The sequence below is a fragment of the Vipera ursinii genome, assembly GCF_947247035.1.
Source record: "Vipera ursinii genome assembly, chromosome: 11".
In the NCBI taxonomy this organism is placed as follows: domain Eukaryota; kingdom Metazoa; phylum Chordata; class Lepidosauria; order Squamata; family Viperidae; genus Vipera; species Vipera ursinii.
This window is the reverse complement of record NC_139524.1, coordinates 13581183-13606705: the sequence shown is the minus strand read 5'-3', so window position 1 is coordinate 13606705 and position 25523 is coordinate 13581183. Positions and strand designations below refer to the sequence as shown.

The 25523-nt window shown below is 43.1% G+C and overlaps 1 protein-coding gene across 1 annotated transcript; it reads right to left on the bottom strand.

Annotated features, from left to right (window-relative positions):
- Nucleotides 1-271: 271 nt before the first annotated feature.
- USP8 (ubiquitin specific peptidase 8) lies at nt 272-25523 on the bottom strand. Its single transcript, XM_083371018.1, has 19 exons — nt 25354-25523; nt 22505-22663; nt 21138-21282; nt 19968-20053; nt 18998-19136; nt 15243-15294; nt 13912-14056; nt 12931-13093; nt 11681-11825; nt 10949-11172; nt 9775-10353; nt 8802-8882; nt 6300-6559; nt 5538-5750; nt 5117-5327; nt 4112-4348; nt 2325-2467; nt 2019-2151; nt 272-1006 (listed from the first exon to the last, which is right to left on the bottom strand). The coding sequence occupies exons 2-19, from the start codon at nt 22606-22608 to the stop codon at nt 821-823; spliced, it is 3246 nt and encodes a 1081-aa protein (XP_083227144.1). The 5' UTR covers nt 22609-22663; nt 25354-25523; the 3' UTR covers nt 272-820.

Sequence of the window (25523 nt, the reverse complement as noted above, 5' to 3'; positions counted from 1 at the left end):
AATAAATCGCAACCACATCCTCTCAAAAAGTGTTCCTGCAGTAAAAGTTAAGTTATGAAATGGTTTCCCCCCCTTCCAAAACCCATGCTTCTGTAAAAACAATATTCCAGCAACCCTAGGTTCTGTAATTGCTCTCATCTAGTCTACTCATCCTGAAATAATGTACGCTTATTAAATTGCAAAGCAAGGAATATTTATCAGGCCAATGCATTTTGAGACAATTGCGTAGGATTTTTTGTCTGTTTAAAAAAAAAGACACGAAAGCAAGACACATATTAAAAATTATGTAATGCTTCAGTCTTCCAGAGTACATTGTAAAGTGCGGAGATAGTCATATAGAAACCTAGTTTGAGAAAGCAGCCATCTCTCTTGTTAGCGATGCTTGTCAAAGGATCAGATTTCTTTATTATATACATGTTGGATGTGCAATTCTGCAATCGGTATGTACACATACATTCCAATCTTTATCTCTGGCTAAGATATTCACAGTAGAATCAAGCTTAAGGTTAGTGTGAAAAGGCCATAATCGTGGGAAAGAAGAAAGGAAGATATGCTTTGAATTTTAACACATCTTGAACCCAACTCTTAATACTTTTCAAAGGACTAAGCAAGATTTATAATTTTCGAGCGTAGCTACAAATAAGTCAGTTTGAAACATATTATTCCATACGAAGCAGCAGAGTTAATAATTTACTTTTCAGCAATAGCACTAAAATACATTTTTTTGGACAAGGAACTGCTGCAGCCCTCTTCGGGCAACTTTTACATTGGTCACAGCTCAGTCATTATAAACCAGCTAAAGTATCCGTCGGTCCTTCCTTTAAGTGGCTATATCTGCAGCCCGTTGCTCGTAAGACGTATAAAAGAGAATATAAGCAGCTGAAGACTTCACTGAGGATGCAGAGATATCCGAGACTTCATGGTCATCAAATTTGTACCATCGTTGCTTTGCAGCATTCTTGCAGTAAGCTGTGTAGTGTCCACCATCCAGCCCTCCATAATGGTTCTGCGGAGGAAACAAAAAATAAATTAGGATCAAGAGTTTTAAGGAAAGCTACATGTGGCAAAACACTCTAGGAATAGAAGTTATTGATTAACATATATGAACACAAGGGAGTCTGTTTAATTTAATTTAATTTAATTTATTGAGATTTTTATACCGCCCTTCTCCCAAAGGGACTCAGGGCGGTTCACAGGGCATAAATATAAACAATTAGCCAATAGCATTCAAAAGGCTCTTTCTGAAAAAGGTCCGTCTAGTCCAGGGGTAGGCAACCTCGGCTCTTTTATGACTCATGGACTTCAACTCCCAGAATTCCTGAGCCAGCCATGAATTCTGGGAGTTGGAAGTCCATGAGTCATAAAAGAGCCGAGGTTGCCTACCCCTGGTCTAGTCAAAGCTATGGTTCTCCCAGTAGTGATGTATGGCTGTGACAGTTGGACCATACGGAAGAATTGGTGGTTTCGAATTGTGTTGGAGAAGACTCTTGAGAATCCCTTGGACTTCAAGGAGTTCAAATCAGTCAATCCTAAAGGAAATACCCAGCTCAACTCTTCAGCCATCAAATGAGAAGAGAGGACTCCTTGGGAAATACCCTGATGTTGGGAAAGATGGAAGGCAAAAGGAGAAAGGTTGGCTAGTGTCATGAATACGAACGTGAACGTGTGAGCAAACTCCAGGAGATAGTGGAGGATGGGGACTTGGCGTGCTGTGGTCTATGGGGTCATGAAGAGTCGGACACGACTTAAGTGTCTGAACAATAGCAATAGCACTTAAGACTTAGATACCGCTTCACAGTGTTTTACAGACTTCTCTAAGTGATTTACAGATTCAGCCTGTTGCCCCCAACAATCCTGGGTCCTCATTTTACCAACCTCGAAAGAAGGGAAGGCTGAGTCAACCTTGAGTCCTGTCGGGATTCAACTCCAGACTGTAGGCAGAGTTAGCCTGCAATACTGCATTCTCACCACTGTGCCACCACCCTCCCCAACAATAAATTCCAGAGGCTGTTACTTACAGATACTGAATACAGGTTATATCTCTTCAAAGTACTTTTGGGGCCAATGACATATTGTGACAGGTCAAGGTTTTCCAAAGGGAAATCAACAGATGTTTGCAGCTTCTGTTTCCATCGCCCATCATATGAAAATCTAACCATGAGCAACAGGGAGTAAGTGTTAAGACAATGCTGGGTCTACCAAAAGTAATCAATATTTACTGGTTCATTCCTTAATCAAATTTACACAGCTACCCATCTCACCAACAGTGACTCTGGGTGCACATAATCATTGGAGACACAACAGATATAAACATCCAGCCTTACCTTTTCAAATGTACCAAAAGAACAGGTGGCAACTTCCATATTTCTATTTTTTTCAAGGAATCTCTTCGAGCTTTGCAATGGCTACAATAAAATCGATTGTTATCCGTCAGTTTTTCTTCTTTGGAAAATAATCTAAGGCATTCCTGGAAGAAAACAAAACAAAACAAAAAATGCTCCGGGTGAATTCAACGAACAAAATAAATAAATAAACTCCTTCAATGGTATCTTTTAATATGTGTTTGATGGTAAGTGTTTCAAGGATAGACAGAGGCCTTAACCTTTCACGAAGAGAGAGAATGTCATTTTTTTTAAAAAAACAAACAAAAACAAACTACTTTCTTGACTTTAAGATCAATGTGAAGATTCAACAGCAAACCATTTTTCAGGGATGAAAATGGCAAATCGGCTCATTTTTCAGTCAGCTCCATCCAATGCCACTGGATAGATGTAATTCTTTACTACTCCAACTCAGATCAATTGTTCGAGGCGCTACACAAACTTTAGCCATAAATATATAACACCCTGGGGGATCATTTTTTTTTAATCCCATTTATATCCCGCCCTTCTCCGAAGACTCAGGGCGGCTTACAATCTAAGAAGCACAAATCAATGTGCTTAGCAATAGCCTTCATTCTATGTATATGCCTGCTTATTAGGGCTTTCGCCCCCCCCGCCAAGCGGAATTTTTACAAAGTCAGCTTATTGCCCCCAACAATCTGGGTCCTCATTTTACCTACCTCGGAAGGATGGAAGGCTGAGTCAACCTTGAGCCTGGTGGGACTCGAACCTGCACTAATTGCAGGCAGCTGGTGTTACTTAAGGAGGCATTAGCCCACTGCTCCACCAAGGCTCTTACTATTTTCCCCCCTTATTGTTAAAACCCTAGCCCTTAATACTAGGATAATATACTTAACACATGCAATGAAATCTCAGAAACCCGATGGATAAACTGTACAGTAAAACTAGGACTATTAAAAAAAACCAAAAGACAACCTCGGACATTAAAAGCTTGTTTGGAAATTAACTTCTTGCTGGTAGGAGGAGAGATCGAGTTCCTGCCTTTACTATTTTCGACATGGCAGGGCAAAACTAAATGGTGCCGGAGCACTGGTAGGTAAGAGCAGAAACTATATGCTTAAAAAAACTCTTTAGTCTCGCGAATGGTCATTTATTTTCCCCATTCTTGGGAGAAGCCAAAGAACAGTGTTCCCCGTTTTATTCCTCCTTTAAAGACGCAACAATGTGAGTGGAGTCTCTTGCTGCATTAACAAAAGAACAAGGTTAGCAAAAATGCTTAATAATACATCTTGCAACTGTTGGAAATGTAGACGAAAACCAGGCACTTATTACCATCTTTGGTGGGCATGCCCCAAAGCCAAAAGATTCTGGTCAAGAATACACATATGGTTAGAGAAAATGACTAAAAAACATATAGATTTTAAGCCCGAATTATTTTTGTTAGGCATAGTTGTAGGAAATTATGAGAAAGAGTACATACGTATATCTAATTTTTACATGTATTAACTGCAACGAGAATTGTATTCGCTCAACATTGGAAAAATGAAGATTTACCAACGGAGGAAGAGTTAACTAAAAAAAAAATTAGATTGTGCAGAAATGGATAGATTGACCCTGAAAATGAAAGGGAAAAAAGATTCAGTACATTTTAGAACATGGGATACCTTTTAATCAATGGCTAGAAAAACGAGTCAAGAGAAAGGAATTTAACATGTATTAGTAAGTTAAATGTTGGAACCCAGACAATATGTTGGTAATGAAAGACCCACCTGCAGGCTGCATTTGCTAGTGGAAGCCAGTGGCAACGATAAGTACATGAAAGCCTCAAAAGTCCGCGATTTTTTGTGACATGTCAGACACTGCACTGTGGATTTGAACTGGCCTTGAAAGAGGGCCACGATAATCGATTCGTTGAGCTGTTTGTGTTTGTGCCAGGCAAGATCAGCTGCTTTGAAGTCATCCAGGTGATCGTTATTTTCGTCTTTATAGCGCTTTCGGTTGTCCGCCTAGAACATGGGTAAACGAAAACTTTTATCAGTAACTTTTATCCTCAGGGAGAAGGGCGGCATATAAATTTAATTCATTAATTGAATAAATTAATAAATAAATACCCACTTGAAGGGTTGGAAGGCGTGTTTTGGGCAGAAAGCAGTAACAATCATCATTCGTTATTATTTATGATTACCCGCATTTATTTATTATGGAAAGACAGAGATGGAGAACATCCACACAGATACTTGGCTCTAAAGATTATCAAAGTCTATGGCTCTAAAAGCAGTCCATAGACTTCGATAACCTTTCCACCTTCTTCTCCTAAACCAGGGGTAGGAAACCTCGGCTCTTTTATGACTCATGGACTTCAACTCCCAGAATTCCTGAGCCAGCCATGAATTCTGGGAGTTGGAAGTTCATGAGTCATAAAAGAGACGAGGTTGCCTACCCCTGTCCTAAACCAATGCTGTTCAACCCTGACAACATGAAGACTTCTGGATTTCAACTCCCAGAATTCCCCAGCCAGCATGGGGAAGTTTTCCATTTTCTTATTGCTCGTGCAAAGCAGCAGAAACAGCCTCTTTTCAAATTAGGTTTATTTTCTGCAGCAGATGACACCAGATGCCTCTTTTTTATTATTATTTAAACAAAACCCATTTTCTTTCTGAGAGGGATGAAGATTGGATACTTTGGGTGAAAAGCATCTTCCCTTTTTCCTCTTCTTCTTAGTGCTGTGCAGTACTTCAATGAGAAATATTGGGGGGGGGGAAATGGAAACCTACTTTATTTAAGTCTTCGTGAAGGCCGTCCATTAAAAACAAAAGCAGTTCTTGGGAATCTTGTTGACTGTAGCCAGCAAACTGCTCATTGATCTTCCCAATGGTGATTTTGAAGTCTTTGGGGCTGATGTATCGGTACTGTCCGGTCCAGAGAGCTTTCATTATGATGCCAAATTCCTCAGCCACTTCTCCTTTGTACCCCAAGAAGTTGGACCTGCAAAGGGAACGATTGACATTTCCGAAAATGAGTACTGGGGAAAGCGGCGGGGGGGGGGGGGGGGCAGAGGGATTTACAAAAGAATCGCCTGCAAGTTTAAGACGATTTAGTTACGGATGGAGCCCAGGAGCGGTTATGATTCCTTAAGGAAATAATTCACTGCAATCATGCTGGCATTTAAATGGGGGTTCAGGAGAAGCCAGTTACCGGTTGATATCTTCGTGATAGAAATTCCTGTTGAAATAATCAGCTAGGTGGGGGGTAATGCACAAACACTGGAGGACTGAATTCATATAGCAAGTGTTTCCTAAATTGCGAAGGCCAGTCAGAGCCGGTCCCATCCCGCCAAACACAGGATTCAGATGGCGGATCTGTGAAGCCGAAAGCCTGGAAATTTCTGTTTTGGGGTAGCACACAGGCCTGTAGAGGGAGAAAAAGAAAAAAGTAAAACCAGATGCCTTTCCCTGTTAAAGATCTGTAAAAGCAGACTTTTGCTTCTGGTCAGGTGGTGCCAAGTAGTCACAACAGTCACAAACAGATGAAATGAAATCAGGTAAAATCAGGAAATAAGGATCACGAGGGACAAAGGTTTTTAAATGCCTGATTGTTTTCGGTCAAGGATTTCCCTTAAGAACAGGAGTATCCAACCTTGGCAACCTTTACTACCTGTGAACGTCAACTCCCATCCCAGAATTCCCCAGCCAGCATATCACACTTGGCTGGGGAATTCTGGGAGTTGAAGTCCACAGGTCTTAAAAAGTTTAGAAAATCTGGTTTAGAAAAAAATCACGGAAGGAGACTCGTTCCTACACACTCCAGACAGGCTCAGGTAGGAAAGTGCATGGATTTGTGCTTTAAATTGTAAGCCGCCCTGAGTCTTCGGAGAAGGGCAGGATATAAAGGGGTTTTTAAAAAAAATCCTTCTTTTATCCCACCAAAACCCCCTGGGGAAATGGGCAAGCAACGTACTTATTCTCACGATTAACTGTCGGAGTGGGGATCTTCTTCCTCTCTTCCTCCTGCACAGCCTGAGTGATGTCTGGGGATGAGTAGGACCGCTTCAGTTTGGAGTGCTCCCTGTCCCGCAGATCGGCTGACGCAGGCTTTGCCTTATGAGTTGGTGGAGTAGTGGGCGGAGTAACCGAGGGAGTCATTTCCGGTGGGTACATGTGGACTGAATTGGTGGGCGAGTGGTAGTACCGAAAGGTCCCGGTGACTGTATCCAGAAACTTCAAAGGGCATACCCAGAAGACAATAGCACAAAAACAAAGAGGGGGAAAGTTCAGCTAGATTTCTAAGACTGGATGAGTAAAATATGTAGAGTTGGTCTTTATGACCGGACCTTCTTGGGATACTTAAAAGTTCTACTTAAGCGTAGAAGGAGCCTTGGTGGAGCAGTGGGCTGATGCCTCCTTAAGTAACACCAGCTGCCTGCAATTAGTGCAGGTTCGAGTCCCACCAGGCTCAAGGTTGACTCAGCCTTCCATCCTTCCCAGGTAGGTAAAATGAGGACCCAGATTGTTGGGGGCAATTAAGCTGACTTTGTAATAATGCCGCTTGGTGTGTGTGTGAAAGCCCTAATAAGCAGGCATATACATAGAATGAAGGCTACTGCTAAGCTTGTAAGCCGCCCTGAGTCTTCGGAGAAGGGCGGGATATAAATGGAATTAAAATAAAAATAAATAAATAAAAAATTAAGTCACAATGTCTTTCTTGACTAGAGCTCATAAGCAGAGCCTTGGTGGAGCAGTGGGCTAATGCCTCCTTAAGTAACACCAGCTGCCTGCAATTAGTGCAGGTTCGAGTCCCACCAGGCTCAAGGTTGACTCAGCCTTCCATCCTTCCCAGGTAGGTAAAATGAGGACCCAGATTGTTGGGGGCAATTAAGCTGACTTTGTAATAATGCCGCTTGGTGTGTGTGTGAAAGCCCTAATAAGCAGGCATATACATAGAATGAAGGCTACTGCTAAGCTTGTAAGCCGCCCTGAGTCTTCGGAGAAGGGCGGGATATAAATGGAATTAAAATAAAAATAAATAAATAAAAAATTAAGTCACAATGTCTTTCTTGACTAGAGCTCATAAGCAGAGCCTTGGTGGAGCAGTGGGCTAATGCCTCCTTAAGTAACACCAGCTGCCTGCAATTAGTGCAGGTTCGCGTCCCACCAGGCTCAAGGTTGACTCAGCCTTCCATCCTTCCCAGGTAGGTAAAATGAGGACCCAGATTGTTGGGGGCAATTAAGCTGACTTTGTAATAATGCCGCTTGGTGTGTGTGTGAAAGCCCTAATAAGCAGGCATATACATAGAATGAAGGCTACTGCTAAGCTTGTAAGCCGCCCTGAGTCTTCGGAGAAGGGCGGGATATAAATGGAATTAAAATAAAAATAAATAAATAAAAAATTAAGTCACAATGTCTTTCTTGACTAGAGCTCATAAGCAGAGCCTTGGTGGAGCAGTGGGCTAATGCCTCCTTAAGTAACACCAGCTGCCTGCAATTAGTGCAGGTTCGCGTCCCACCAGGCTCAAGGTTGACTCAGCCTTCCATCCTTCCCAGGTAGGTAAAATGAGGACCCAGATTGTTGGGGGCAATTAAGCTGACTTTGTAATAATGCCGCTTGGTGTGTGTGTGAAAGCCCTAATAAGCAGGCATATACATAGAATGAAGGCTACTGCTAAGCTTGTAAGCCGCCCTGAGTCTTCGGAGAAGGGCGGGATATAAATGGAATTAAAATAAAAATAAATAAATAAAAAATTAAGTCACAATGTCTTTCTTGACTAGAGCTCATAAGCAGAGCCTTGGTGGAGCAGTGGGCTAATGCCTCCTTAAGTAACACCAGCTGCCTGCAATTAGTGCAGGTTCGCGTCCCACCAGGCTCAAGGTTGACTCAGCCTTCCATCCTTCCGAGGTAGGGAAAATGAGGACCCAGATTGTTGGGGGCAATTAAGCTGACTTTGTAATAATGCCGCTTGGGGGGGGGGGCAAAAGCCCTAATAAACAGGCATATACATAGAATGAAGGCTACTGCTAAGCTTGTAAGCCGCCCTGAGTCTTCGGAGAAGGGCGGCATATAAATGGAATTAAAATAAAATAAAATAAATAAAAAATTAAGTCACAATGTCTTTCTTGACTAGAGCTCATAAGCAGAGCCTTGGTGGAGCAGTGGGCTAATGCCTCCTTAAGTAACACCAGCTGCCTGCAATTAGTGCAGGTTCGAGTCCCACCAGGCTCAAGGTTGACTCAGCCTTCCATCCTTCCCAGGTAGGTAAAATGAGGACCCAGATTGTTGGGGGCAATTAAGCTGATTTTGTAATAATGCCGCTTGGGGGGGCTGAAAGCCCTAATAAGCAGGCATATACATAGAATGAAGGCTACTGCTAAGCTTGTAAGCCACCCTGAGTTTTTGGAGAAGGGCGGGATATAAATGGGATTAAAATAAAATAAAATAAAATAAAATAAAAAAAGTTGCACTGACCTTGGCCCAGCCATGAGGCAATCCTGGGATGATCCTGCCCATCTCCTCACTCCGGGCTCTGGTTAACGGCTCTCGTTGGGACTAAAAATAAAATAAATACCCCCCACCCACGGGAAAAAAAACAAGATTAAACCCTGTCAAGATAACATACTGTGTCACTTCTCCGATTGTCACTGAGATGTGGAAACCCTTGACATACTAAACGTTCTCTCTGACATCATACAAAATAGATTCGAGCCGTTCAGTGACAAGCAACGTTTGTTTGGGAGAAGAATGGATCTCTAGGTGGGGAGCTTTCCTCAGCTTTTTTTTTTTTTGACCTGGGAACGGGCTGCACTAAGAAATGATCTCTGCAAGAGAAGGTGAGAACGTGGAATCTGCTTTACCAGTGAGAATACAAAGAACTAGGAAGTAGGAAGCACAGTGCAATTCTGTGTTTTTTTTTTTTACATGAGGGGAATCTGGCTAACCTTTCCTAGCCATCGAGGGAATGATTACTTTGTCCCATCCTGGAATGAGCCCATGGGGGCACTGGGAGGCAGAGAAGTAGATTCTCTTATAATTTAATTCTTCACACCTTTCCAAAATACCTTCCCAGTCACATCTACCTGGCCCACCAGAGCAGGGAGGCAACGAGTATTAGAGGTTCTCTCTTACAGAGGTCCATCTAGTCTGACCAAGAAGAAGGGCCTTCTCCATGGTGGCTCCCTCCCTGGCAAACATCATCCCTGCGGAGATAAGACTGGCTCCCTCTTTTGCAAGACCTGGTTTGGCCGAGGGGCCTGGGGACCCCAGAGTGGTACGGAGCCCATCAAATGACTGGCCTGACTGTTGCCACCATGGGTTTTATTGGTTTTATAGTGGACTTTCACCTTTGTAAAGCCTCCCTCCACTGTTCCCAGACGGGGCTGGAAAAACGCAAAGGCCGCCTGGCTCCTCTGCCCTTCCGCCAGGTGGCGGCCGAGTCGCTCACCTTGTTCAAGCCAGAATCCCCCCTCAAAGGACCTTGGGGCTCCTCTGCGAATCTGCGCCTCTGTGTTTCGGGGGTCCAGATATTTTTCTCCTTTTCGTTGGCCGTGCTTTTGTCAACGTCGGCTTTCTTCATTTCAGGGCTTTCGTTGCCAGCGATACTTTTCTTTTTCAAGTCGGCTGAATCTCTGGGAACTTTCTCCGATTGTTTTCTCTCGACCCCTTTGCCGGGCTCTTCTTTCTCTTTCCTCTCTTGATCTTCTTGATATCTCTGGAGGTTTTCTCCTTCCCAGTCTCCATGATCGTCCTTGGCCCTCTCTTCCGCCCTTTCCCGTCTCTGGACCTCCCTCTGCTCTTCTGCGTCTTCGTCTCCTTCGTTTTTTTCTACTGCAGTAGTCTTCCTCAAGTGCCCCGAGCTCCTTTCTTCGTCCGTTAGGTTGGGCTTTGTATCCAGCGGTGGCTTCCTGGAACGATCCGGAACCAGTTTCCCGTTGGAATTTAGCGGCTTAACCACCGCTGGGCTTTCAACCTTTGCCTTATGGTCTTCTGGAATTTTTGCAGAGGGTTTTTTGCTACGATCAACCTGAACCCAAAGAAAAAGAATTAATGGACTCGCTTGCTTGCTAGTTTTTCTCATTTCTGCTTCATAGCTTTTTAAAAAAATAGCTTGGCCTCTCGGGAAAATGCCAAACCCAAGATATGCTATTCTGTCCTGTCCTGTCCTATTCTATTCTATTCTATTCCATTCCATTATTCTATTCTATTCTATTCTATTCCATTCCATCCCATTCTACTATTCTATTCTATTCTATTCTATTCTATTCTATTCCATTCCATTCCATTCCATTCCATTCCATTCCATTCCATTCCATTCCATTCCATTCCATTCCATTCCATTCCATACTATACTGCTTGGCATTCCCTTCCCTTCCCTTCCCTTCCCTTCCCTTCCCTTCCCTTCCCTTCCCTACTATACTGCTTGGCTTTCACATGTTTTGTTCTTGGTTTCCTGCCCTGGACATTTATACCAATTTTTAAAAACAAAACTCATACACACATTCAGCCTATGGGAATGAGAAGGATACATTGCCAGTGCTATTATGATGCAGTCTAAACATAGGATCATTGCTTGCAAAAAAAAAAAAAGAAAAAGAAAAAGGAAGAGAGAGATTGCTCACCTGAGGAATAACCTTCATGGCAGAGATTGGCTGGCTGAGAATACCGGTAGGAGCAGCAGCGATGGTGCCGCTAGGAATTAGCGACCTAAGTACATCCGTTTTCTTCTCCTGCTGCTCGCTTGCCATGCCCGATTTCTCAGGTGCTTCTACCACGGATGGCTTGACATAGACAACAGGTGGGGGAGCTGGAGCTGGCTCTTCCAACGACGGGTAAGTAAAGTCCACTGAAACAATGATACAAATGGAAGATGCTAAGTATTAAGAGGCATATACTATATACTTTTTATGTGATAAGCCAGTTACTCTCTCTCAGCCCTAGGAAGAAGTCAAGCCACTTTCAAAATCTTACTGACAAAACCGCAGGGCCTAGCCTTTTGAGTCAAAACACACACACAAACTAACACCTACACAAAGTAATATATGCCGTAGTGCTACCTACAGGTCTATCTGCACGAACCTGGCTGTCAATTAAAAGGCAAGGTCTACATACTGTGCTAAACTGTATTTTGGTTTAACCGTCATTTCTTGCATAAGCCCGGTAGGTTCACACAACACGCAGGACCTTAAACTGCAGCTTCCCAACTTCGGTGACTGAATTCCCACAACCTATGAAACCCAATGTAGCCGAACTACATTCCCTGTAAGTCGAGGACTATCTGTAATTGTCCTTGGGATTGCAGAACTGATTAAAAACCGCCCAGGTTACAAAACGAGAGAGCCTTGTCTACTTACAAGAGACAGAAATGTTCTCCTCCTGGCTACGTTGGGGCAAAGTCACTTTGGCGTTGGTCGTATACTGAGGATAGCACAGCAGCCAGTTCTCGTAACCTCCCTCTAGGACCAAAGGCTCATTCTGTAGCACGGCTTTACATTCCCACTGGAAAAGGCAAAATAGATTTGACCACAAGCAAGAGGAGGCCTAAGCACTGGGCCGAACGACAGAGCATGCGAAGGTGTAAAACCTTTCCCCAATTAAATTTCTCGCAACCAATATTTGTTGATGGGAGAGCGAGGGACAGTGCAAAATTGCGGTTACTCTGACATCCTCAGGGAACAATGTGAAGAAATACATACTGTTCAGAACCAACGCGTTAAAATAGCAGTTCAGCTTTGCAACAGCCTTGCTGTAAGTGTCTAAAGGCAGATAATTTTCGGCTGGATTTTAACTCATCTCACCCCCTTTCTCATTCACTCATCTAATCTACTTAAAGGCTTGCTTACGCATATGAGGAAGCTAAGAGCCATGATCTTTTTGCATGCAACGAAAAAGAAGATGCCATGTTATCAAGGCTAGAATCAACCAGTCACTTCCTGTCAGGCTGGAACAACTGGACCCACATGCGTGGGGTTCAAACTAGCTACTTTCATTATTGTATGCCTATTTTACAGGAATCTCCCCAGACTGGCAGCTTTTCCTTAGGAAAGACCAGATAAACCTCAAAGGCATGGGTGTGTGTGTGTGTCAGATCTTGGCCTCTTGTGTTTACATAATGAGTCTAGGCCAGGGGTAGGCAGCCTTGGCTCTTTTATGACTGGTGGACTTCAACTCCCAGAATTCCTGAGCCAGCCACGCTGAGGGGAAATGGAGAGGTTTCCATGCTGAGCCATGCTGGCTGAGGAATTCTGGGAGTTGAAGTCCATGAGTCATAAAAGAGCCAAGGTTGCCTACCCCTGGCCTAGGCCTAGGCTGCTTTATGACTGGTGGACTTCAACTCCCAGAATTCCTGAGCCAGCCACGCTGAGGGGAAATGGAGAGGTTTCCATGCTGAGCCATGCTGGCTGAGGAATTCTGGGAGTTTGAAGTCCACGAGTCATAAAAGAGCCAAGGTTGCCTACCCATGGCCTAGGCTAATTCCCTGCTTGAACCCTCCTGCCAACTCAAGACAGTTGCTCTCCAACACTTCCCCGCTCGACTATATAATCACGACGGGGCTGCTCATATATCAAGCTAAGTATCCAACTATAAATCTGAACTTGCCTACCTTGAAAAGGGCATCTTTGAGGCTCCTCAAAGTTGTGCCTACTTGTAGGTCCTTTGCTGAGCTGAACCAATCCAGCAAGACAACATAATCAACCTGGCCCCTCTCTTTCCATGGCTCCCTGGATGAGTCTGGCAGCTTAGCTTCAATCCAGTTAGCAGTGATTCTGAAGTTTGATGCGGGCCATAAAGTAGGAAAGAAGAAAAGAAGGTACAGTTGGCCAGTCAATCAGACACAGAGCAATGAATGCGGCTCAAGAGTTTCCTTGGCATTCTTAATAATGAACGGGTTTGCTTTAATGACCGTGGATTTGCTTAATGATTGCAGTGATTTACTTAACAACTGCCACAATCAAAGGTCAGAAAAATCTGGTCGGTTGCATGGGCGACCTGATTTATGACCACTACGACTTACAACCATAATAGAAAGCTCCGCTACGGTTGTTAAGTCGAGAACTATCTGTACCGCTATCAATATGCATGCAACTCGAGGGTTTCTTTGCCGTTCTGAATATATGCATTTACTACTAGTTGACTGTCACCATAGAGCCGTGGTGTCACAGTGGTGAGAATGCAGTACGGCAGGCTACTTCTGCCCACTGCTAGCAGTTCGATTCTCACCAGCTCAAGGTTGACTCAGCCTTCCATCCTTCCGAGTTCAGTAAAATGAGGACCCAGATTGTTGGGGGCAAGTTGCTGACTCTGTAAACCGCTTAGAGAGGGGTTTTATACGCACTGTGAAGCGGTATATAAGTCTAAGTGCTATTGCTATCGCCACATCACATGGCCAAAAGTTCCATGGGTTAATTAAGCATTTTTTTTAAAAAAGAAAACATTTAAAACTACTATTTGTACTTTAAACCTTTCATGATGGCCAAGCAAATTAATGATCCCTGTTCACATTTCCTTTATTCTTTGCCTGATCCCTGGTAAGCTATTTAGCACTCTGCAGCCTTAAGGTCTAAGAGAAAAAATTGTTCCCTACCCAGGACTGATAGATTCTTCTGGAACAGAAACAGAATTTATAATACAGGATTCCTGGTAATCCTTTAAGCACCGGGCATCCATGATCATAACTTTGATGCTTTTATCCATCATCATTGTAAACAGCTTCTCAGCAGTGACTGTTCCTTTAAGAGACAGAAAACCATTTAACAAAAACTCACGAAAGGCAGACGTTTTCAATACAATATTTTGAAAACGGCTAGATCTAAGCTTTTGCAATGAGTTATGAACTTCCTCCCTGAAAAAAACGTACAGTTTTACTTATAATATGACTCAGCATTCATCTTGGCAACAGTCACTAGTTTCCCACTGGAGAAAATAACAGTTAAAACGGGCTACAAATTTATGATTGGCAAGGACAGATAATTAAAACACTGTGAACTGAGCATGAAGTTCGAACTGAACAGGAGTTCTGACAATTATACGGTATTTGTTTTGTATCTCAAAGTTTTCCACCCTGAATTTTCAAATGTCAGCAGCTTGTACACCATCAAACCTTGATGGCAGTTGTGGGTATCTACGGGGAGATAAAAACAAAATAAAAGAAAAAAATCAAAATAGTTATGTTGATCTTTCAACAGCTTTGGTAAGCTTCTATTACTTTTTTTTAAAAAAAAAATCCAATTTTTTTAAAAAAGCCCTCTCTGAAAATAGGCCATAATGTTCTTTCCCTCCATTCTTCCACTATTGTAATCGTCATGCTGTTTTAGTGCCATGCAAAAAAATAAAGAAATGAGCTTCTCTTATCACCCAGGTAGTAGGTTGTGTGTGGTCCTGACCACTTACACAGGTGACAGAATGAATGGCAGAAGAAATCTCTTAAGCAGACATTTTGAGAGCACATGGTGGAACGCACGATTTTCTCCTGTTTTCTATGGGTCTATGGAAATCAAAATTACTGCTGCTATAGCAAAATAGCTCTCCGAGGGTTAACCTTGTGAAGGAGATCTCAGCCTAAATCAGAGGTCCCCAACCTGTTGGGCACCAGGGACCGGTTCCGTGGAGAAAGGTTTTTCCGTGGACTGGAGGGTGCGTGGTTTTGTGTGCTGCCTGCATCGCGTGGATGGGGCTTTGCTTGTTTGTGCAGACCGGTTGCTGGCATGCCGTGGCCCGGGTACTGATCCACGGACCGGGGGTTGGGGACCTCTGGTCTAAATCACAAAGAGATGGATATTTCCTTCCCCAAGGGAAGCCACCAATTTTTAGGGGCTATCAGAGATCAAAGATGTTTCTCTGAAATAATGTACGTCTCTGGACATCTTCCACTTGTGCTCCCTACTTTTTAGGGGTTGATGAAGAAATGATGCTCACCGGTTTCAGAAAAATCCTTTTCGTCAGCCCCATTTTTCTTGTCTCCGTTGACCTGCATTATTTCAGCATTAAAAATAGGTTTGGAATGTAAGAAAAAAGGCATCGTAAGTGGAGCTTTCCCACCCGCCTCCTGACAGAATCTCCATTAATTGGGTCTTCACCCTCAGGAAGATGTGAAGACTGAGACTCTTAACACAAGGAGCCAAATGAGAGGGATACAATACAACTAGTAAGAGAATAAGAAGGTGGATCCGGAGCAGTTTTTTTCTTCCTGGTGGTTTTCAAAAGACTAGATTTTGTTTTTATCTTTTTCTCTGTCTTGCAAACACCCTGTTCCTTAAACAAACCGAGGAAACACTGTGAATCAAGCTTATATCGTTTGCATCGAAGCATTTCTAGCATAATGCAACATAACTAACGTCATATTTGAATTCTGTTGGAAAAGGTTCCTGTCTGGACTGGATACTTAAGACTTTCCCTTGCCTGAATATACAGTGTCTAGCTGGCTGGCATCAAACTCTTCGTAAAGCATCTATGCACTGGGCGACAGAAATCATCATCTGACTTCAATAGTAAATAGAGTTGACACGGCGGCTTTAATAAGGACAGGGATTAAACGTCATGTGGCATTTTCTAACTAATGATGTTCTGGCTATAGAACATGGACTCTCTCTCTCTCTCTCTCTCTCTCCATATATATATATATATATAAAACTCAAAAAAAAACCCTTGACAAATACTTAAACATACATTTGCCTTGCCTTCCAGCTAATATAAGAGAGAAGGAACCCGTGGCTCAGGAGGTTAAAAAACACTGCCTGATATATATAATCAGCCCGGGTTCGAATCTCAGATAAAGGGTATGACTAACTGATGAGAACATAAATAGTTTGAAATGATCATCTTAGCCTCCCAAATTCTTTATTAGCAATTTGAATAATTTGCACAAATAATGAGCTGTCATAAGTTGACTAGTTCCTGTGGATAAGCCCTGAGCCGGGCCAAAACAGGAATGAAAGAGTTAATTAGCAAGGTCCACTCAAAAAAAACAAAACAAAAACAAAAAAAACACCTTGACAAATACTTAAACATCATATATACATATATACATATATACATATATACATATATACATATATACATATATACATATATACATATATATATATATATATATATATATATATATATATATATATATATATATATATATATATATATTTGTTTTCTGAGGTTTTCGCGGGTGCCTGTATGTGGATCCTTGGTTTTTCGGGTTTTTCCCCGCGTAGAATTAAAGGTGTAGGCGCAACGTTTCGACGGAATCCCATCCGTCATCATCAGGCTTCTGCTTCCTTCTTCTGGGAGAAGCATGTGGCTGTTTGTTCCTCTTTTTTAAACTGCCAGAGGGGGTGTGTTCTGTGGAGGTGTGCTCTGATTGGGTAGGGGACCAAGTGTGTTCTGATTGGGTGGGAGTGTGTTTTGAATGGTGGGTGTGTTCTGATTGGGTGGGGGTGTGTTCTGAGTGGATGGGCTGGTCTCAGCTGCCAGCTCCAGACCTGAGCTGGTGAGTTGTGCTGCTTTTGTTCGGCTTCGTGTTTGTGGTGGTGCCATGTTTTTATAGTGGGTGTCAGTTTGTTTATTGTGTGGTTTGGAGGGGTTTAAAGTGGCTGATGTTGCAGCTGTTGCAGCTGTAGTTAGGTTTCTGTTTTGTGGTTGTGTGTCTTTATCGTTGTGGGTTCGGATTTGCTTTTTGAATGGTTGTGTGGTGGTGATGTCATGTGATGTTATCATGAGTTTGGGTCTGGTATCATTCTTGGTGGTTGAGCTTCGTCTGTCAATCAAGGCGGGTTTCCAAATGGCTGGTAGACGAGAGGTATCATCTCGTTTATTCATGCTGTGGGGGCGTTTTTCTATCTCAATGGCTTCTCTGATTATTCTGTTGTTAAAATGTTCAATTTTGGCGATAGTTTTGGTTTTTTTAAAATCAATTTCATGTCCCGTGGCTTCAAAGTGTTGGACCAGGGATGAAGTTTGTTCTCCTTTTCTGAGTGATGCACCACCTGCCCCACCACATACATCGGACAAACCAACAGAAGAATAAGTGCACGCATTGAAGAGCACAAAAACTCACTCAGAAAAGGAGAACAAACTTCATCCCTGGTCCAACACTTTGAAGCCACGGGACATGAAATTGATTTTAAAAAAACCAAAACTATCGCCAAAATTGAACATTTTAACAACAGAATAATCAGAGAAGCCATTGAGATAGAAAAACGCCCCCACAGCATGAATAAACGAGATGATACCTCTCGTCTACCAGCCATTTGGAAACCCGCCTTGATTGACAGACGAAGCTCAACCACCAAGAATGATACCAGACCCAAACTCATGATAACATCACATGACATCACCACCACACAACCATTCAAAAAGCAAATCCGAACCCACAACGATAAAGACACACAACCACAAAACAGAAACCTAACTACAGCTGCAACAGCTGCAACATCAGCCACTTTAAACCCCTCCAAACCACACAATAAACAAACTGACACCCACTATAAAAACATGGCACCACCACAAACACGAAGCCGAACAAAAGCAGCACAACTCACCAGCTCAGGTCTGGAGCTGGCAGCTGAGACCAGCCCATCCACTCAGAACACACCCCCACCCAATCAGAACACACCCACCATTCAAAACACACTCCCACCCAATCAGAACACACTTGGTCCCCTACCCAATCAGAGCACACCTCCACAGAACACACCCCCTCTGGCAGTTTAAAAAAGAGGAACAAACAGCCACATGCTTCTCCCAGAAGAAGGAAGCAGAAGCCTGATGATGACGGATGGGATTCCGTCGAAACGTTGCGCCTACACCTTTAATTCTACGCGGGGAAAAAACCCGAAAAACCAAGGATCCATATATATATATATATATATATATATATATATATATATATATATATATATATATATATATATATATATATATATGGAACATGGACAATGTATGTGTATGTATATATATATGTCAAATACTTGTTAACGATTTAGATTACCTTGCTAGGCCCCAAACATGGGGCAAATCTTTATTTCCTGTTTTAGCCTATCTTGAAGGCCATCGAACAGGCAGTAGTCACACCGGTGACAGCTCATATATTTATGTAAATTACTAACAAAGAATTAAGGGAGACTGATATGCATTTCAAACTTATTAGTTTTCATCAGTCAGCCATACCCTTCTGAGATTCTGAGGTTCGAATCTCAGAAGGGTATGGCTGACTGATGAAAACTAATAAGTTTGAAATGCATATCAGTCTCCCTCAATTCTTTGTTAGTAATTTACATATATATATATATGGAATTCAACAGTAACCTCAATAGCATTTTCACGCAATCAAAGGGAATGAACAGAAATGAGTATTCATGATGAACTAGGCTGCCAATACGTCCTTCATTATGCAGGTTTAGCTGTAACAGGATCTTCTTAAGTTCAGAATGTCTGAATCCAATTCTCTCCAAATGGATTGGTGTTCAACTTCCATAATTCAGCAATCTCCAAATTTAAGCTAAAGGTCAGATTTCGATCTTAACCTTGCAAGTCATATTTGTAGTTGCAATCAAGCTAACCAATTTGTTTTTTTTTTAAAAAAAAGCTTCCTTTTCTACAAAGAGGTTTGTTTGTTTTTTCTTTCCCCAATGGAACAGAGCAGAAATATCAGAGGGATTAAAAAAAGCGGCTGAATTTACCAGCTGATTTTTTCCTTTGGGATCCGATGAAATTTCGGAAGAGGCTTTAGCATCGTCTTTCAAGTCTTGTTTTTTCTGCTTCTGCTCCTCCTGTCTTTCTTTCTCCTCCAGTTTCTTTCGTACTTCTGCTTCTTCATATCTAATTAAAGGAGACATTTCCCCCCCCCCCGCAAGCATTAGGCAGCGTGGCAAGGGTGGCTTTTTAAACACAGACTGTTTAGGATTCAACACCTTTCTTAAATGACTGGCTATCATATGTTCACGTGAAGGCAAATACATGTCATAGCAATAAAAATGCGAACAAGACTAGGTTAAAAATAAAAATGAAGCAGCAGCAGCAGCTCAAATGGAAATTGAATTGAAGCGGGTTGGCAGAGGGTTGCCAAATAAAGCCTTTCATATTATCTTTTTTTTTAATTACAATGCTCCAAATGTGGAAAGTGTACCAACCTCATTTAAAAGATACTGCTGACAGCCTAATCAAGTACGCTCCCACCAACCTGACAGGACAAGCCAACCCGCCCTTCTAGCACTGATGACGTTACCTAGTTGGGTAATGAAATGTCTGCAAGAAAACAGCCAAGCTCAGAGAGCATCGAGGCTCGCATAAAACCATCCCTCTCAGAGAACACCAAGATCCCCCAAAAGAGCAATATTTGGAGGAACACACAAAAAAGGTCAGGTCTGACACATTTGCTAAACTCTTTTGCAGTCTGGGACCTGAATCTAAAACCTTTTGTTCTATGCAGTCACTCTCCCTTCCTATATGTGACACAGAGCTGACCCCCACCCCCACGGTATGGCACTGTGCAGAAAAGTCTCCAGATTCTTGATACTTGGAAACATAATGCTAAATAGGAAGAATACCCTCCCTGTGACTAACAGATAGAAATATGGCAGATGAACTAAATTTGTAGAGTACAAAAGTGTAGAGCACACTTATTAACACTGAATGCCTTTTAAAGCCTACCTGAGCTTGAGACTCTCCGAAAGTTGTTCGGCTTCCTCGATAGCCTTTTTGATATTTGTTAGTCCAAGTAATGAATGAAAGTAGTCCTGAAATTAGAAGAGGCGTTAATTAGCCATTTCTCTCTGGTATCACCAGTCCAATACATACAGGCAGTCCTGCTGGGACCAAAACTTATCAAGACATACATACTGCCCTGCCTTCATAAAACAGACAGATATGCCCTCTCCTTTGCAATGAAAATATCCAGGGTTTTGCTTTTACATTGTGTGTATGTGTGTGTGTTTGTATGTATATGCGCTTCTCATTTGAAATCATCTGTAACTGAGCTGAAACACGCTTGAGCTTGTCGATCAGATGGTCGGCAGTTTGGCGGGTCGAATCCCCAGTGCCGCGTAGCAGAGTGAGCGCCTGTTACTCGTCCCAGCTTCTGCCAACCTAGCAGTTCAAAAGCACATAAAAAAATGCGAGTAGAAAAATAGGGACCACTACGGTGGGAAGGTAACAGCGTTCCGTGCGCCTTTGGCGTCTAGTCATGCCGGCCACATGACCACAGAGATGTCCTCGGACAAGCGCTGGCTCTTCGGCTTTGAGACGGAGATGAGCACCGGCCCCTAGAGTCGGAAACAACTAGCACGCATGTGCGGGGGAACCTTTACCTTTTCTATATGCACTTTTCATTTGAAATCATCTGTAACTGAGCCGAAACACTCTTGGGATAAACACATTTCTAACATTGGACATATTTTTTTTTTAAAAGGTAACAAAATAATATAAATAAATTAGAAAGAAAACAAAAGTAAACAAACAAACAAAATAACTCAAAGGGGAGACATGATGGACCACTGGATCTTTTTCTGCCATCGGTTTTCTATGTTTTCTTGCATTGTAACTTTAAGCTATGAAGAGCTCCGAAGCGGAAGTGTTATGGATCAAGATAAACACGACAATTATCAACAGATGGGACCAAAATATATAGATTGATTCCCTCTCCCTCTCTATGGATCTATATCTCTACCTGTATCTATATCTATATATCTGTGTCTGTATAATTACAAAGACTTCTTAAGCAATAGTATCATGCTTTTTGGTCTTCTTCAGTTCTTTTAAAAGCTTCGGCCCAATACTTGATCTGGAAACGTATAAAAAGGCATTGGGTAACTGAATCCATACCTGCTGCTGTCTGAAGTCAGGCCTCTTTTTAATAAGATTATATACAGTTACATATTTCATGTAAAGTACGTAGGCCTTCTCTTCGTCTCTGTCCAACCGGCATTCTTCAGCGGCCTTGAAGATCTTAATGGCACTCTGGACATAACTTGAAATTGAAGCAAAGAATGGAAGTCATAAAAGCTGGATTTTTTACCTTCTGCAAATATACACCGTTGTTGTTTTTTAAAAAAGAACCCTGCCTACAGAAGCAAGTAAGAAAACTGTTTTCGAGCCTGAACAAGATGAAAAATGATTATCTGATAAAATCCATCCATTTGGGCTTTTTTTTCGGGGGGGGGGGGGAATCTGCTTTTGTTCAATTATCTTCTGTCACTGCTGCCAAACTGCTAAGTTCCATGCTGCTACTTTAAATAGACATCATTAATCATTTATACCACAATCCCACTGCAAGTTTAAATCTTGGTGAATTCCATCGATTTTACTCCCCGTTAAAATGCTGGCCTTTCTCCTAAGGCTAAGCAGTCGCGCATACGAATTAAGAGTAAAATAATTACGTTGCCAGAGACCCAAGAGTGTGCCGAATTCAGCTCTTCGAGGAAGGATGAGGCAGCTTTTGGAAAATGAATCAGCATCACGCTTCAATCAGGAAGGGATCTTAATTTCATACGGAAAGGGATGCCCCTGTTTTAAGTTAGTCTAACAGCTCTCAATAATCCAGACCCAGGAATGGTTATTTATGATCCACAAAACACGGAGCATGGCTGGAATTTTAGTCTCCCAGAGTCACTGAGAGGCAGCGGGCGGCCATATCCATTTTCTAAATGAATAAAAATAACTAAATAAAACTGGTTGGCCAGAAAATGTCAGTGACAAAGGCCTCCTAAACAGTGAGAAGAATTTCAAGGATCTGTGAAGAGCCCTTGACTTACCACCTCAACTGGGCCCAACATTTCTGTGGCTAAGCGAGACAGTTGTTAAGTGGATTTTGCCTCATTTTGCAACCTTTCTTGCCATGACCGTTAAGTCCATCACTGTTGTTGTTAAGTGAGCGACACAGTTGTTAAGCGAATCTGGCTTCCCCCCCCCCGACTTTGCTTGTCAGAAGGTCACAAAAGGGGATCACTTCGGGGTATTGCAACCGTCATAAGTACATGCCTGTTGCCAAGCATCTGAATTGTGATCCCGTGACCCTGGGGATGCTGCAACAGTCATAAGCGCGGAAAACGGTTGCCAGTCACCTTTTTCAGCGCCGTCGCAACTTCGGACGGTCACTTAAATGAACTGTTGTAAATCGAGGACAAACTGTGCTCCCTTCAATCCCGCTCATCAAACCAACATTAGGAAAATAAATCTAGTAGCATCCATACTTTTTAGTGCTTGTTTTCTCAGGTTTCACTTCTGTCTTCTTATTCAGGTCTTTCAACGAAGTGCAGAGATAGAGGTCTTTTGGCACAGAAGCCAAGGTAGGCATGTTAACGTATCACAGGGTCCCCTCAAAAGGATGCTACAGGTTGAGTTGTTGTTTTCTGAAAAAAAAAAGATTCCAAGAAGTGTTAGTACTTGTCCCAGCTTCTGCCAACCTAGCAGTTCGAAAGCACGTAAAAATGCAAGTAGAAAAATAGGGACCACTCCGGTGGGAAGGCAACAGCGTTCCGTGCGCCTTTGGCGTCTAGTCATGCCGGCCACATGACCACGGAGACGTCCTCGGACAAGCGCAACAACAAGAAACACGAAGCAGAAAAAAAACAGAAAAACATACATCCAACACTAACAACAACAAAAAAAGGAAAAACAATGGGTACAAGAAAGGAAAAAAAAGACCCAAATATCAAATACATTTAACATTATGATCGCTGCAGAATTCCCCACTGAGCAACATAAATTTTGGGCTCAATTGTGTCGTAAGTTGAGGACTACCTGTACAGGACATTGACACTTTAGCCAGCAGAGGAATAATTAGTATTTCCTTTCTGTTTCTTCTGCAAAGTCTTTTGCTGGTAGCACTTAACTTTTTCAGTACTTATAGCCTACACAAACATTCCGGCTGCAGACATCAGAGATCGAAATATCCTAAGTGGCTACTTGAGATAAAGTTATGAAAAAAAATAAACCCTTTGGAGCTTCCCTAAACAGGCACCTGACATTTTCAAAGAAAAGAAATAACTTATCATTTCACGTTGTTTGCCCAGACTAATTTCAGTTGCGAAAGCTTTTCTCCGAATACATTAACCGCAGTCACAGCTTCTGGGTTAGAATATTATTCGTTTTCTTTCCAAAAGAATATTTTTCTCAAAGAGTATGAGAATAGATCATTGTTATTATAGGGTAAAGTTGTTTTTTTTTTAGTGGGGTTGTGCGCACTGCTCCGGACAGCACAAAAGTACCCAGGTTACATGATATATATATTCTTTTAAAAAAAGACAAAAATATCACCAGATCCCAAATCAATAAATTTTTGGTGATGGCTGCTGACATAATACAGTGTTGTCTTCTATGTATGTGTATAATTGTTTATTATACCCCCACTTTATTATTTTATATAAATAACTCAAGGCAGCAAACGTACCTAATACCCAATCCTCCAATTTTTTTCCTCCACAACAATCTTGTGAAGTGAGTTGGGCTGAGAGACCGTGACTGGCCCAAAATCGCCAAGCCAGCGGCTTTCATGCCTAGAATGGGACTAGAACTCACAGTCTCCCAGTTTTTAGCCTGGTCAAGGCCTTTGCCTCTATAACCCCAGCCTGGTTGGTTAGAATATTTATTTTTTAATTCCATTTATATCCCGCCCTTCTCTGAAGACTCCGAAGAATATGATTTAGCATCCTGTGAGAACCCAGAAAATGAGTTTATTCGGTAACTAACACAAGGCTGGCGTTTCCGCTGGCTATTTTAATTCAGGATTTCACCATAAACTTTTGCCCACCACAGATATTCTCCTAAAAAAAACACCACAGCATCACATATCCCTACTTCTATAGAAAACAAAGAGCCCCAAGGGACACACACACACACACATTCTGGTGTCTGGTTACACACATCCAAAATTCAGGCACAGTGTGCTTACAAAACAGCCTCCCAAAACTATAAGTGCATAATTTAAATGCGTGAGCAAGCATCTTTTTCTGCCTTCCACACGATCTTCCCCCACAAAGGAAGTCACAAAGGAGGAATGTGTACACAACACAGCAAATACACACAACAGGGAGTCATAATTGTCCGTTCCTCCCAGTCAGTGTACAGATATGTTGCACATGATTGCACACCTGGCAGGGCCAGATGTTGTTAGTCTATGTTTTCGAGGAGACTCGGCCACCTCCAAGCTGCGATGAAGTGGAGAGCCACAGGTCTCCCAGCCCGCCATGGCCATCCAAAGATAAATAAATAAAACATAAATGTTCATGTTTTAATAGCAGGACTTGGTACAATTCTGGGACAAATTGCTCACTGTTTACAGAATGGTTTTTTTTTAAAGATAAACTAAAAAAAAAAGCCAACCACTTTTGGGTTCGGCGGCTTTTGTGCAACTATGGTCCAGAATTCAGGGGTCTTCAAACTTGGCCCTTTTATGACTTGTGGACATCAACTCCCAGAATTCCTCAGCCAGCTTAGCTGGCTGAGGAATTCTGGGAGTTGAAGTCCACAAGTCATAAAAGGGCCAAGTTTGAAGACCCCTGGTCCAGATCGACCCAGTGCGGTCCAGCCACGTGGGCTGCATTCACACAACACACACCATCCCCGCAAAGTTTCTGGGAAAGACGGGTGGGAGCCGAGTCTCCCCGCGAGCACAGCCCTTCGTTCTTTAGCCCGGTTAAGTCCATCGTGGGAACCCAGCCCCTGGCCCGTCTAAGACACGCGCACAGCCGCAGAGAGAACCCCGCAGAGCCCCAGCAAGAAAACGCCCGGCGGGAGCTTCCAACTTAGGGCTGTCAAGGCCCGGAGGGGGACTCCCCCACCTCACCCAACCCGCGCGTCAAAACTCCCTAGTTCCGTAACGTGGGAATGCGCCCACCGTGACTCATCAAGGTCACCCGTGGAGGAGGAGGAGGAGGAGGAGGAGAAGGAAAGACCCCGCCGCCGCCGCCTCCCCTTCGGCCTCTGCCGCCTCCCCAGCCCCGCAAAGCCCTCTCGGCGTCCGCCCACCAAGCCGGGCCCGGCGCGGAGCCCCAAAGCCGCCGCTCGCCAGGGACCCTCGCCCGGCGCCGCCGCCGCTCACCGCCTGGGGCCTCCGCAACCGCCGCCTCCTTCTCCTCTTCCTTCCCAGCCGGGCCAGGCCCATGTCCCGCAGCCGGGCAGCCGACGCGCTAGGCAGCCATGGCCGGGCAGGCGGAACTGAGCCGGGGCGGGGATAACCGCCTCCCCTGCGCGGCTCGGGCCGGCCTTCCG